Source organism: Nipponia nippon, unplaced genomic scaffold, assembly GCF_047370975.1.
Source record: "Nipponia nippon isolate SJK-2023a ecotype South Korea unplaced genomic scaffold, ASM4737097v1 scaffold_8, whole genome shotgun sequence".
NCBI classification, from domain to species: domain Eukaryota; kingdom Metazoa; phylum Chordata; class Aves; order Pelecaniformes; family Threskiornithidae; genus Nipponia; species Nipponia nippon.
This window is the reverse complement of record NW_028262402.1, coordinates 10452450-10466792: the sequence shown is the minus strand read 5'-3', so window position 1 is coordinate 10466792 and position 14343 is coordinate 10452450. Positions and strand designations below refer to the sequence as shown.

General features: G+C 39.2%; 1 protein-coding gene across 2 annotated transcripts in view; it reads right to left on the bottom strand.

Annotated features, from left to right (window-relative positions):
- The window catches only part of SRFBP1 (serum response factor binding protein 1), an 88763-nt gene extending 78252 nt beyond the window's left edge, over window positions 1-10511 (bottom strand). The window contains exon 1 of one of the 2 annotated variants that reach the window (XM_087741389.1): window positions 9291-10511. In XM_087741389.1, the coding sequence (XP_087597515.1) occupies window positions 9291-9464 (174 nt within the window). In that variant the 5' untranslated portion in view covers window positions 9465-10511. The remainder of the gene's footprint in view (window positions 1-9290) is intronic. The other variant, XM_087741388.1, reaches the window with a different exon arrangement.
- Window positions 10512-14343: the final 3832 nt, after the last annotated feature.

Sequence of the window (14343 nt, the reverse complement as noted above, 5' to 3'; positions counted from 1 at the left end):
GACAAAAAGAATTTAAACAAGTCTACAAACATACACTAAACTAGCTTCCAACATGACTGAATTAATCCAACCAGATCTCTAGATAGTACGCTAAAACTTAAATTTGTGGATTAGAGCCCCTAGCTTATTTTTGGTGTCATGGAGATCTCAGTATCAAGCTCACTGGTGATTTAAATGGAAGTTCTCTAAAAACCACTACACAAATACTCTGCTGGACCCAATTTTGACCTGTTTACTCAACACAAAAATTACAGAACAGATAAGCATGACTAAGTCAGGTGACTACAGAACAGAAAACACACCAGAATAAAAATGATCAGAATATTTGCATTCTAAAAAAATGATAATTGATTTACATTCCAAGTAGTTAGTTTTGAATATATATACATACACTTCATTTGGTACTAAATGCCATATGAATAAACATGTATCACTGTGACCCATCTTTGCAACAGAAATAACGTAATGGTAATTTTTGCATATAAAATCATTACAAGAATTTTAAATCCCTTCCTTTTACATGATTTAAAGGACAATAAAAAAATTTACTGAATTTAGTAGCTGGCCAGTTTTGTGGTGAAAACCTAACTAAAAAACTTTTCCCTTAATTGATCTTCACTACCAACCTCCACAGCATAAGACAAACTGAAAGGAATTTTATCATTGCCATATCAATTGGCAATTCGCAATGGATTCACAACTGATTACTAGTCTCCTTCTAAGAACCCTCCCTCCCCCGAGCCCCCAGATTCCATCAGGAAAAAAATCCAACACCACCCCTTCCCTTCTACACCCATTGCAGTCTTCCTTCCTTCATCTGGCAGCAAGCTTCAGGCCCAGCAACACAAAGGTTGCAGAAAGATGTCTACAATGACAGCAGTAAGCAATTAAGCACATCTGCTGTAATAGAACCATTTTTAAAAATTGTATTTTATGCATGCATATACACCCATAAATTACACCTGGTAAAAGACTATACCGTGTACTGCAAGTATCTCACAGTTCCTTTAAAATAAAAGTTGCAAAGTTTCCCATGACTATGTTTGCATGTTTTTTTCATTATTGTACACCACCACACCAAGGAACCACAGATGTTTTGTTTTATGAGAGCATCTTACTAGTCTACGTGGCCTACCACACACACTTTATATAAAACACTTGAGCTACGGAAAAGTTTTCATTTTTGTCCTGAAGTACAGTAGTTTGATAATGGCTGTATGCAATAGTGCCAGAAGCAAAAAACTGCATAGTTTGCCATGTTTAATTGCTTCAGTAATCTGCTGAAACAAAATCTGTGTGAATAGCAGATCAGAATTTGCTGTTAATGTTAGTATAACTGATGATGTGGCAACTCTAGAAACCTTAGAAACAGCTGCTGGAACAGTTCCTAGGAAAAAAAAAAAAAAGCCACAATTCCTCAGAATTCTATCTCACAGAGTATAAGTTTGGAAATTTCATAAGCTTTCAAAAGACCTTTTCCTTAGGACATTTACATGGTCTGTAAAAGAATGTCAGTAATTTAACACTTGAACTGTTTTAAGCAGAATTGAAGCCCAATCTAGCACAATTTTCTTCTCCTTCAAGAAACTGTTGTGCTTAGAATTATTTATTAGTAACAGAAGTAATGCAAGAACTTTTACATGCATTTCCATAGAGCTAAAATGACTGCTGCCAAGTATTCTAGAGTTTAAAGAGAAAGTCCTGTTTGCTTTCTAACTTTGCACAGGCTTGAAGTTTACAGAAGAAAGTAGTAATTTGCCAGTGTACTGAGGAATAAACTGATGGAATAGATTAGCTATTTGGTTTTGAATTGTGTAGAAATTTATTTTTTCTCAGTTCTCATAACTTGTTTATATGCCTGTCCAAGATTTTAAACCGATTTCAGTCACACATAAGAGACTGTATGACCAGCTTCGAGGAAGTATTTAAGACCACATGCAAGCCAGGGATACGCAGAGCTTGGCAGTGCCAGAATTCAGCCACAGCTTCAGTTTTGACCACAGAGCATCCTAGGCACCTGTACTTTTTCAAAAGTATCTAAGTGCTAACCACTTTACCTTAAGAATAGTTTTGAAGTCTCACAGATTAATGTCAACCTGATTTAAGTTGCCCAAGAGACAGAGTCTCTCTGATATAGCTTAACCATACTGGCAGATACCTCAGAACAGTATTAGAACTGGTGTCCACCATCTGAGGAGCAGTGTAGATGTTGGGGCACTAACCAGAACTGAAAAGCCTAAAATTACAGGCCTTCTTCAATGTGCGGCAGTCTAGGACAAATGCTTCTACTTCAAGAGAGTGGCTTGGCCAGCATGCTGGATAGGTACTGGAACAAACAAGGCTCATAAGCCAGAGACAAAATAGCAAAAGGGAACTCATCTGTAGACCAGCAAGAAGAATTTCCTCAGGGGTAAAGAGTTCTGAGTTCCAGTATTTCCTGTGAGGGAGCTCATGTATTTTATGTTAATTGCTGGATAAGCAGCCTTTGGAGCACTGCCAAAGACTCTTCCTATGCAAATGCTCCGACTAATGAAATACATGACCAGGCTCCCCTCACCCCATAAAATCTCCCTCCTTTGCCGGACAGTAGCCCAGCCTTAGTATTCGTTAGTATTTGTGATTAGTGCACTCTGCTGGTCATAGAGATCAGAGGATTCAACTCATCTCAGACTAAGGGAACCTATACACAAGGTTTCTCAACTACTGGGAAGTTTTCTAACAACTAAGCCATTAAACAAAAAATGCAGCATTTTCCCCATCAGACAGAGGCATGCCTTGAAAGAAGGCATGATATTTTGAATTATGAGCAGTGAGACATCTCACAGTTCAGTCCAATACCGGATAACTGGTCAGATACCTCACCTCATGCCTCACCTCCCCTTTAGGCAGCTATAAAGTCATCACACAGGAATATTAAATTGCCCTAAAGGAACTACTAGATTCCCACATAGCCCAGGGGATAGCACACAAAACAGATCTTTGGGGGTAGCTACTTTATTTCAAAGAGAAGCCTGGATTACTGCACAGGGCTGACTGCCCAGTATTTCAGACTGCTTTAAACACCATAATGCCTACAATACTCAGTCACTGTTATTCTTAATGTTTCCATCTAGGATTCTTTTTTATCACTGGTAAAGAAGGTCCAGGAATGCACTTAAAAATATCACAACATACCTTAGGTAATACTAGCTGTTGGAAATAATACACTAAAAACTGAATGCTCACATCTGCTTGTTCTTGATAGTGAAAAGCAATTTTAAAGAAAACTCAAGAAAGAAGGCCTAAGTGTTTATTTCTCTGATTACTGTGGGAAATACAACTCCTGAAAACTACATTTTGCTTTACTTATTACTGGACTGCAACTTGTTTTAAGGGTTCTTTTGCAACAGGTAAGAGACCAGTTGTTTTTTTTTTCCCTTGATATACCCTTGGGTCACATTTTCAAAAAATAAGCTTAAGTGTAACAGTGAAATTGTAAGTTACTTCTTTCAAGCTGATTTGTAACTACTCTCCAATGAACTCATTATGTAGTTATCAAGATCAGACAAATATAAGGGCTCCTTTGGCTTCCTCTTTGAACCCTCTAGTTCTGCGCTTATAGCCTTGACCACTCGCTCATTTCTGCAACATAAACACCTGCCAGGTAACATAACTGCACATCATATAATCATCCTGACTATTTTAGGTTTTGCTGGTTGAACACCCTCCCCAAATCTTATGCTTATTTCACAGAAATGCCACTGCCTAAAGAAAAACACTTAAGTGAGATGAAGAACAGCACAGTTCCACCAGCCCCACAAGCCAACTGAAGAGCTCACTGCAGTGGAAGGGGGATAGTCTGTCTCCAGTCCTCCTCCGTGCCCCTCCCCATTCATCCCTGGTCCCATGTTCCTGCTGCTTTCACTCCCTGTAAGACCCTTCTACCTTAAATCAGTAGCAGAAAACTACCCTAGCAAAAAATTTATTCTGCTCACAGAAGGAGGGAGGATCGTGTGGCTGGAATGGGTGAGGAGCAAAGAAGAGTGAGAAGCCTCAGCTTCAGAAGCAGTGAGTCCAACTGCCTGTGAAACTGCAGTCAGAGAATCACACTCCTTTGGGGGCATGTCACGTGTCTGGTTGCTCATGATAAAAGATGCAAGTTTCACAGAATTACAGATATAACTCAGACTGCAGTTCCAGACTTTCAGACTGTATGGCAGTCTTTCTTCACAAGTTAAGGTTATTTCCCATGGCATTTTGTCTGATTTTTTTTCAGAATCAGCCATGCTATCCATCTTTGACTTTGCTGTACACCAGTCTAAATCCTTAGCCACATGTACAGACTGCTTTCTGAACATGTCATTCGTTTAAATTGCAGTCCAGATAACTCAGAGGTCAGGATGTCAGTCCTAAATCTAAAGAGTAAAAGAGGCTGAGTATTGCCACATTGAATATCACAACACAAAGTGTTGGGACCCAGAACACTACTGAATGGAATCCACCACCTTGAGCTTCATTACTTAGCTCCCTACATAACATCTTTTAGATCTGCACTTTGTTTAGCAGACTGAAAAATGTGTGTGCACACATATTACTCTGAAGATACCCTTTTACCTTGACTCTACCTTTTAGGAAAAAAAAAGAACACTTCAATTGCGGATGACAAGCATTATGTAGACATCAGCTTTTATTATCTAAAAACCATAGCACTGTAAATAAAGCTCAACCTTTTCTAATTCAGTAAGAGGTCTGTAACATTTTTTATAAAGAGAAATTATTTTGCATGCATGCAATTGATTAATAAACACAAATTTAAGAGAAATATTCACCTAATACCAATGTTTCCATACCTAAACAAGTTTGGCAGATTCAATTCATATGGCCCATGGACAGAAACAACCCTCAACTCTGAGAATATTTAAATTTGCTTTACATAATACAATACCTTACCAATATTCAATTTCAGCCATTACAGAACGTGCATAGATGCACATTAGATCACTTATTTTCAAAACAATTCATACAGACATCATTTGCATTAGCTTCATGGGCTTTCTGCAGCTTAATTCCTTGAGGTATTTGCAAGCAGAATTTAATTCCAAAAAAGGAAAAAAGGGGGGCAGAGAGGTAACTGTATTTGTTGTAATCGTATGATACCGGTAGCAGAGTATGACTGTAAAAACATAACAACGTAATTTAAGAAGCATGAAATTTCACATCAAACATAAGCTATCTCCCTTTAAACTTGCCCTTGTCCATGGCAGTTGATGATTATGTGCTGCCATCTAGCAAATGTTCCCAGAAAAGTTTAACTTCAGAAGCTATTCCGTGACAAGACACCTGAAAATTCTTAGAAAGCTTTTTAAATTAGGAAACGTATACAAGACAGCAATAGTTTTTTAAAAAGATTCCTTCAGCCTGCATGCTTATAAAATTAAACGAGATGAGAATACAATTAGGCTTAATACAGACAAACCCTGCAAAAGCATGATCATAAGCAGCTGACATAATAATTGTAAAATTGAAATTTTCATTCTACAAGTTATGTTTTCCCTTGTATAAAAGAACATGATGAGTAGAAAATGGTAAGAAATACTGCATTTTCCTCTCTCAAACTCTCATCTTCCCTGTTTCACTTTGCTGTAACTTTCTGCAGTCTTTACTTCCCTCCCTGCCCCTTCCTCAACTCTTCCTTGGGCACAGATATCAAAATGCGATAATCCCATACAGGAATGGGATGTCTGAATTAGAAACATTTGTGGGTTTTAGCTCTTTTCAGTCTTAATTTTTCAGTCATGCAGTCACACTGAAACTGTACCACGTTATTTGCCAGCAGCAAGATGATGGCTTCTTAAAATTACTGGACCTTGCTAACTGTGGGCTCTACCAAGATCTTGTTTTTTTCTGTTATTATCTAGGTTTATATGCAATTAGAGGAAAAGAAAAAAAACATTTATACACTTTTCGCGCAAGACTCATTTGTTAACATGGAAATAATGTGAGTTTCTGAAGCTGTTACACTGATATAAACAACTTTACATGAAAAATAAAAGAAATTATGAATAAAATGCCTAAACTAATTACTCTGTGAACAGCAGAATAATTATGACTGATTTCTTATATTTTAGTCGTCTTTCACCTCATCACAACAACTGCAATTCCTTCTTATTTTCACCCAGGATCCTTACCACTGTCTAGTAACTTCAGATCCCATTCATACAGTCACCTAAACACTGTGACATTTGCATTCTTTATTCCCTATTAGATCAGAACAGTTGGGAGCATGTTGCTTTATGGAGGCAGTATTCTTTAACCAAATGATAATTAAAAAAAACAAAAACCAAAAAACTTTTGAGGTCTCTACTCCTTTCCAAATTCTCTGAAATTAGCCAATTAATTCAAAAGCTGTCAGAAAGGAGACACGTATCACAGTCCTTTATTTGTCTCATTTTCTTGGAAGACTAGATTTTCATAATAATAATGTTCAACTTTAAACTTTCTTTGGTTATAAGAAGTTAAATCATCATCCAATTAAATGTCCTTTAATTTCAAAACACGTATACACTTTACTTCATTATAATATTGGAACCAAAGGCTTGATTTTTACACTGTACTAACAAAAATTTCCCTTAATAGTGTGAGAGGTTTTTTTGTTTTCACCAGGACAGTAACACCAGAACAACTCCTGCCATTTAATTACGCTGAACTGAAGCTACCTACTCAAGTGGTAAGTAATTATCCTTCCCATTCCAAAATAAGCTAAACAACTATATCTTATCTGTACAAAGCCGATGCTGTGTAACTTTTACCTATGACAATACAGTTTATGGGAATGCTCTAAAGAAGTTTTGGGACATCGATAACTGTTTTGTTAGTTACTAGTATCAAACACATAACAGGAATTAATGAAAATAAAGGTAAATTAACATTAAGAAAGGTGCCAATTTATGTTACTGAGAAACACTGGTCTTAGACCATTCCTGTAAACAAAATATGAATTGGTAAAAAAAATTTTGAAACCTATCTTCCTAGAATTTCTTAAGACTCCATCATTTAGCAGGCCACTATATTACATGATATTAATTAACATCAGAAGTCTGCCTTTGCCAGAATTAAAACCTGGAATAGGTAAATATAATATAGATGAATTTACAAGACCTTACACAGAACTACTGTAAATTCAGCTAAGACAAACAAGTTTATCAGCTATATAAAGGTCACAAAGAAGAAATTTGTATGACCCCTAACACTTGTTGATTGCGGAATGCCAAAGGTGCATAGTATAGAGCTGCTTTGTAATTACTGTAAATCTTTCCCTTAGCAAATTGGAAGAATACACAAGAAAAATCCAATAGTTTGTTTAAAACATTAGGCTTTCTAAAATCATTGTTTTATTCATGCTCAAATGCCACCATTTCACCTTTATTAGCGGAAGATAAATATTTCTTATCAGTAAAACATGTTCTTACAAGGGCATCTTAGTAATAAATACACACAGGATATTCCGGTATTGGTAAAGAAAATATTTATTTCAGATTTTGACTAGTCACCATAGCAATTAATACAGCTCTGATGCTTATGAAAAGGCCTAGGTGTAGAAATTGAAAAAATTGTTTAATCTATTCACACTAGGTCTCCATCTTACTCTTAGCCAGCCTGACCTTCTGTCCCTCTTGATGAGATGGCATTGAGGATTTCAGTGTCTGTAGTACCTTACATCTCGGATGGACCTGTTATTAGAGAGTACCTACTTTTTGTCCTAGCTCTGATGAAAGGTCCCACCCTCAGAAAATCTAAGAACTTACTTTCAGTTTCCTCTTAGGAAAGGGTGATGTTTGAACTATAAGAAGGAATGGCATTCCCAGTGCCCTTACTGAAATTTTTCAATCTTTTGTACAGAAACTCATTGTATTGTATCTTTTTCTGGAGGACTCTTTGGTCATACCTCAGTCAAATAATGCTTCTTTTTTCATCCCTTTTTATATAAATATCTCTTTGATGAAAGACTATGAATCACCACCTGAACTTGATCACTCAAAAAAATCCCTGCTTCAAGAACGAATGAAATACTCTCTTCTTTCTTTAGTGATTCACTGGCATATTTCAATATGAAATCATTCACGTTTGACCTTACATTTGTTAATAGCAAGGACCAAAAGCTTGTAATAAATTACCAAGTAAATATCTATATTTCATGTAATATCAAACTACATTTTTTCTGACAAACAGGCTACCTCTCACTAAATTCTCCACTTGCAAATCAACCTCTCTCAGAGTTGTTACATGCCTAGAAGGTAAAACTTACTTTAAAGACAAGTGTAATCTGAGAATGCTTGTATAATTTGTCATTTTGGTTCTGCTGATGACAAATAGTAACTTTAAACATACTGTAAATTATCTAGGAGTCCTGGAAGTGCCCAATGCCACCTGCAGAAGCTGATACAACAAATGCTCAGCAGAATTGTCAGCTACTCTTTAGGTGTTGCAGCAACAGTCTAAAGAGGCTGGTATAGTTGTGTCAGACCTATTGCACACAGTGATTTGCAAATGCATAGTCAAAACCCATCACAAGTGAAACACACCTAATTAATTTAGTTCACGCTGTAGAGCAGGAAAAAAATTCAGAAAGAAATATGAAACATGAAGCTTCTTACAGAAAAGGAAAAAGTTAGCTCTAACCCATTAATTTCTCATTCTTAACCCCTCCACCTCCACGAAAATAGGGCAACATCATATCTTTGCTATCCAGGAAATAGGCAGCTGAGACTTTGGTAGTGCTGCTAGAATCACCTGCAAAACTTCAGTGCGAACACAAACACAGTAAGACACGACATGATACGATGATGATACGATACTCAACGACGGGATGTTGAACCGAAGCACACATGTCGACAACTGTGTAGCACCCCTCTAAAAGTAGTTCATCTTCGCAAGACAGATCTTTATTGTCATTGCATAGCCCTTTCGCTGAGAGCCAGCGCGGTGCGCAGCGTCTCCCAGGGGGGCGGCGGCAGCCGTCTCAGGCCACATGGCGACAGACGCGGCCGGGGCCGCCTCGGGGCCTTCCCCATCGCTCCAGGCAGCCACGCCGGCCCTAGGAAGGGTCGGGTCCAGCCGGCCCGGCCCGGCCCGGCCGCGGGGTGACACGCCGCCGCCCAGCTCTGCCACTTCCCTCCCGCTGTCCGGGTCCCCTCCAACGACCGCTGCCTCCACCTGCCCCGCCGGGCCCTCCCCGGCCCCAAGCTTCCCCAACCGCCCCCGCCGGCCTGCTCCGACCGCCACCCCAGAGGGCGCAGGAGCGGGTGGCTCACCTCGTTGTTGAGGTTCAGCACGGGAGCCATGGCGCCGGCCCCTGCCCGCAGAGCTCCGCCGCCGCCGCCGCCGCCGCCGCCGCCGCCGCCGCCCCCCGGCCCGGCCGCCGCCGCCGCCACTCCGAGCTCTCCCCACGCCGTTGCAGGCGCAGCGAGAAGCGAAACTGCGCACATGCGCCGTGCGTACCGTGGCAGGCCCGCTCCAGGCAGATCTCTATGGCTAGAGCCTCTCTAGGCCAGCTCTCAACGGCCTCGGTCCTCCGACCCCGCCCTAGCCGCGCGGCTTCCGGGCCCCGGGGCGAGGCGGGCGGCGGCCTTGGGGGTCCGGGCCGACCCGCAGGCCTCTCGCCCGGCGGCCCGGGTTCCCGTTTCCTTTAGAAATGGGGGTAAAGAGGATTTTCTTCTGGTTCTGGCGGGCGATGAGCGACGTGGGCAAGAAGGGGATCCCGAGCCTGGTCTGTCTGAGGCGCGTCAGGGGCGGCGCTTTGGAAGGAGCTGGCCTGGCGGGGGGTTAAAGCGGGCGCTGCCCTCTGTTGGCTTGCGTTTTGTGCTGCTCCATTGCGTCGTCAGCAGGCTGAATCAAAGGCCTGAAAAGATGTGCACCTCTAAATCCTTAAGCGAAGGAGGCATCTGCCCCTCCGAATAGTTTATAATCCTAGAAATAATCTGGGATTCTTGATTTTCTTACCTTGTTGCTGCCGTTAACGAAACGAGCCTAGAAAACATGACAAGAGTAAATGGTGAACAGTGCCTTTGCTTTATCCTTTCCCTCTCCTTTCCCCTATGACACAAAAACAGCCTCCATTTTCAAACTGCTTTAAAATTTGCAGCTTGATCTTTCCATTTGTGCAGAAGGCAGGGTATGGACGGTGCAGAAATGAAGTCATCTGAAGTTTTAGCTGTGTAAAATTTTATATGCACCATGTTAAGTGGGGCTGAGCATGTGTTTTAGACTTCACAAGATCTCAGTCTGGAAAATTTGTCAATGCTTCAGCAGAACTTTTCCTCATTATTTCCATTTTATTGTGCTAGAAGGAATCGTTGATTTAAATTGTTATAAATATTTTTCTATTTTACTGAAATGAGACTTTTACAAAACTCATGCATAAATGTAAGCAAGTTTTAGCATGTCTAGAGAATGAATCAGTTATTGTTTCACATTACTATTTATCTGTTGCAGTATTCAAAAGAACTGAGATCACATTTGAAAATATTTGGGGAAATTGTTTTAAATATAAAACCTGTTTGTTTATACGAATGAAATGAGTTTCAGAAAATTCTTTGGATGTTCACCAGCAATTAGCTGGCCCCTGGATGGCACTGTTGTGCCTGGAATTCTTCTGCTTCGAAGTCTGAATATTTAAACAAATACAATTGTTGTCAGCTGTCTCTGTAATGCATTTTGTATGCAGGATCTAGCATTTAGACCTTGTTATATTTTAATGTTTGATTTCTAACTGATGCTCAGGCATCTCCTGTAAGTGATCTGCGGCTAAATCACCTTTGGCTGTAATTTTTATCAACTCTTACATGCAAGTGGGATCAGGCTAGGCTAGTCCTTCAAAGTAAAACTTTCGAGTTCCATTTAGGATGTTTAAGGGACTGGTTGTTCAGTAGCGGCCTAGGTTTCATTTGGATCAATAAAGAGGCAACTGAAACTACTTTGAACTCATCCCTTCATAATGTAGTAAGGGTGTTTTGTTCCAACAGGAGCTGAACTTCAGGTTAAACATATAGTTGCCAAGAATGTTGTGGCTCTAACTGCAGGTGCGGGGTATTTGCCACAGCTGCTGTTTCAGAAAAGTTCTGACTTGGGCAATTATATCCAGCCTACCTAGAGTCGGCTGACCGTCACAGAGTATTCTTTGCTTTTTAGTACCACTGATGGCAAGCAGCTATAGTGTTCTACATGAGAAGTAGCTGCATTTGATTATGTCTGCATATAAAGCAGTCTTGGATGTGATGCACTCAATACCGTGAATGTATTTTTAAAAATTAAACAATATGATCTCATATCTAGATTGGATTTGTATGCACTGAGTGTAAAATTGGAATCAGAACCTCAATAAAGAAAGGTCTTTCAAAGAGTATAAAGAGGTGCTTCCCTTTGTCTTGATCTTTCGTGCAAAACTATTTCCTAGATATGCCAGTCTTAAATTCCATTGTGCACCTTAACAAAGAGAAAGACAAAAGTGGGACCAGGGAGCTCGCTGTGGTTCTGTGACTCCAACCAGTGCCAGCCTGGCTTCACATCAATTAGAGTTGTTCCCTGTCTGTGTAGCCTACTGGGTAATAACTACAGTTTTCCTTTCCATTTCCTTTGGACACTGAAATAACTTGCTTTGGAAGTTTCTCGTAGACCCTGATGACATACTTTTGGCCTTTCTTCATCGAGCAATTTTGTTTTCTTGTTACTCAGTCAGTCACAAATATGTTGCTTTCATCTTTTTAAACCTCAGTGGCCTTCCAGAATTTAGAATCTCTGTGCCTCACAGCTGGTTCATTGGCTCTTTGTCATACTATTTTTTGGCTTAAATTCATTCTAAGTCAAGATTTTCTTGTCAGCTTGTCACAGTCAGGATGCTTTGAGGCATTGCCCTATATAACACTTTCATACTTTGATGCTTTGTTCTGACCTTTCTCCCTTTAATGTCAATATTTCACTCAGATATTTTGGCTTGGTTTCTCACTGTTTGAACGCATTTTTCTGGGCAGTCTTCTCTGCTTTGAGAACAGCTGCCTGTGTGTGCACGTGGCAGGGCAGCATGCATTTGTACGACCTAAAATGTTGCAGAACGATACAGGGGAGTCAGAGTGGTAAGCTATTTAAGGAAAAAGGGGGTTATAACTGGGTCCCATTTCCCTCCCTTTATCTTGGCACTCTCCAGGCTTATGTGATGTGGTGGCAGGTGTGCAGACCATCTTGCAGCTACATCTGGCCTTGATCCCAGAGGCCATGCATATAAGTCATACTTTTGGAGTACTTACTGAAATTTGTGGTTATTGCAGACACTTGCACCCATATTCACAGTACAGACATAATGAAGTATGCATTGTGTTTTTTATTGGAAATGACAATAAGTAAATTTTAGCAATTTCAATTAATTGTTCATGTTTTGTGAAGCAAATTTAAGAATATAAGAAGTTTCACAGAATGAAAGCGCCAATATTTTTAACTAGACATTGAGGACCACAAAACCAGAAGGTGTTCTGCGACTTGTAGCTTCCCGTAGGGCAGCTTGTGCCCTGACTTTTCCCAGAACAGTTTCTTTACTGATACCAAGGCATCGGTTCTGAGCTTGCTCCCTTTCTTTTATGGGAAATTATATTATTTTGGAGAAATTATGATAAAATTTAAAGGATCTAGCTGACATTAGGATCCCAGTTTTTACTTGGCTCTCTACATATGTGTAGTAAGAGAAAATTTCAGCATCACACAACAAGCAACTGAAATAGCCAGGTGAACTACTGAAACTGCTTCTTACAAAAGAAAAATGTAGGATATAGGAATTAGTAATTTATGGTGGGTTGCAGAAGAAAACAATGTGCATTATGCATTTAAACTTAATGTCCCAGGTTGGAGTTCACCACAAGATCATCTTTACAGGCTGTGTTTTTCGCATATATTAAAATATTCATTACATTCAGAAATATTTTTGAAATTTAAGTGCTCACAGTGTGGCTGAATGTTGAATGGATGCTGAGTAGGAAGCAATTTCAAAATTAATTCTGCTTCTTTAATGACAGAGGGGTGTGATCACTTAATATTGAAATACAGTGAATTTCAATGAAGAGCACATTCTAGCGTGTACACAAGGGCAGTAGCCGGTAAGCGTGTATGAAGACACAAAATTTTTAGAAGTGAAGAAAATAATAAAAAAAATAAGTCTGCAGTAACAAGAGCCAATTTTTCTATTCTGTCCTAAAAGTTAAAATAACTCATTTCAGAAAACATTTTTACAGCCTACCAAGAAACTTTTTAATGTATATTTTTCAATCTTTTTCTTACATAAATAAGAATTCACATTTCAATATGATAATTAAATTATTAACCAGGTTCGCTATATATTCATATATAGCTAGTTAATGTGTTAAAAACAAGGTCAGTTTTTTTCTAAAGAGCATGTTCACTGGATTTTTGGTGTGAATTAATATCATTAAATCACCCATATTATAGCAATTAAATGGCACTCACAGAATACAACCTTACGGAAGTAATGTCACTTGCATTTTGTGGCATGTTGGCTTGACTGGAATAAGATCCAGCTATAAGTGAGTTCATACATACCTGTACAGCATAGTAGATTCTGTGTGTTGAGAATATAATACAAGAAACTTAAATGTAAAACATTTCACAAGTTAAGCACAATCTTTTTTTTTTTTATATGACGGTCTAAGACTTTGTAAAAGTTTAAAGTATTAAATACGGGAGAGTCTAGAAACACTCCACCGGAAGAGTAACATTGTCTGGTATAGCAGTTTTTGCAGCTGCTTTGCAAGGGTGAATTCTGTCAATGTATCCAGAATGGTGGCAGTAATCGCAAAGGCATAGAGCAAAACTTCTTGAGAGAAAGGTGCCAGCATTTTAATAACATTTCTAAGACAGTAAAAAGCCTATTTCAAAATATATTAAATATGCTTTTTCAAATAATACTAAGAAATCACAATTCTTCAAAGTGTAAAAGTAGTTTGACATCTGACAGAGATGAAAGAGCATATGACAGTTGGTTTTCTGCAAAGGATTATTACCTTTTTTCATTTCTTAATTTAATGCCATTTTAGTGTATCTTTGTCCTCCTTTTCATACTACCTTGTAAATACACAATGCATTGTGAACAGACACACAAGTGCTGTTCTCCCATTTCAAATACTGTTTGCGCATATTCGAAGCAGACTCAAGCTTGTTTTGCTCTGAGTTGTCCAGAAGCCATATGAATCCGTTCTTTATGGCACTGTTACTTGCTTGCACTGGTGAGCAGCACTGAGAGGCAGACCTCAGGTTTGACGCTGCTTGCTCCCTCACCTCACCATGACAGCTGTCTATACGCAGTTT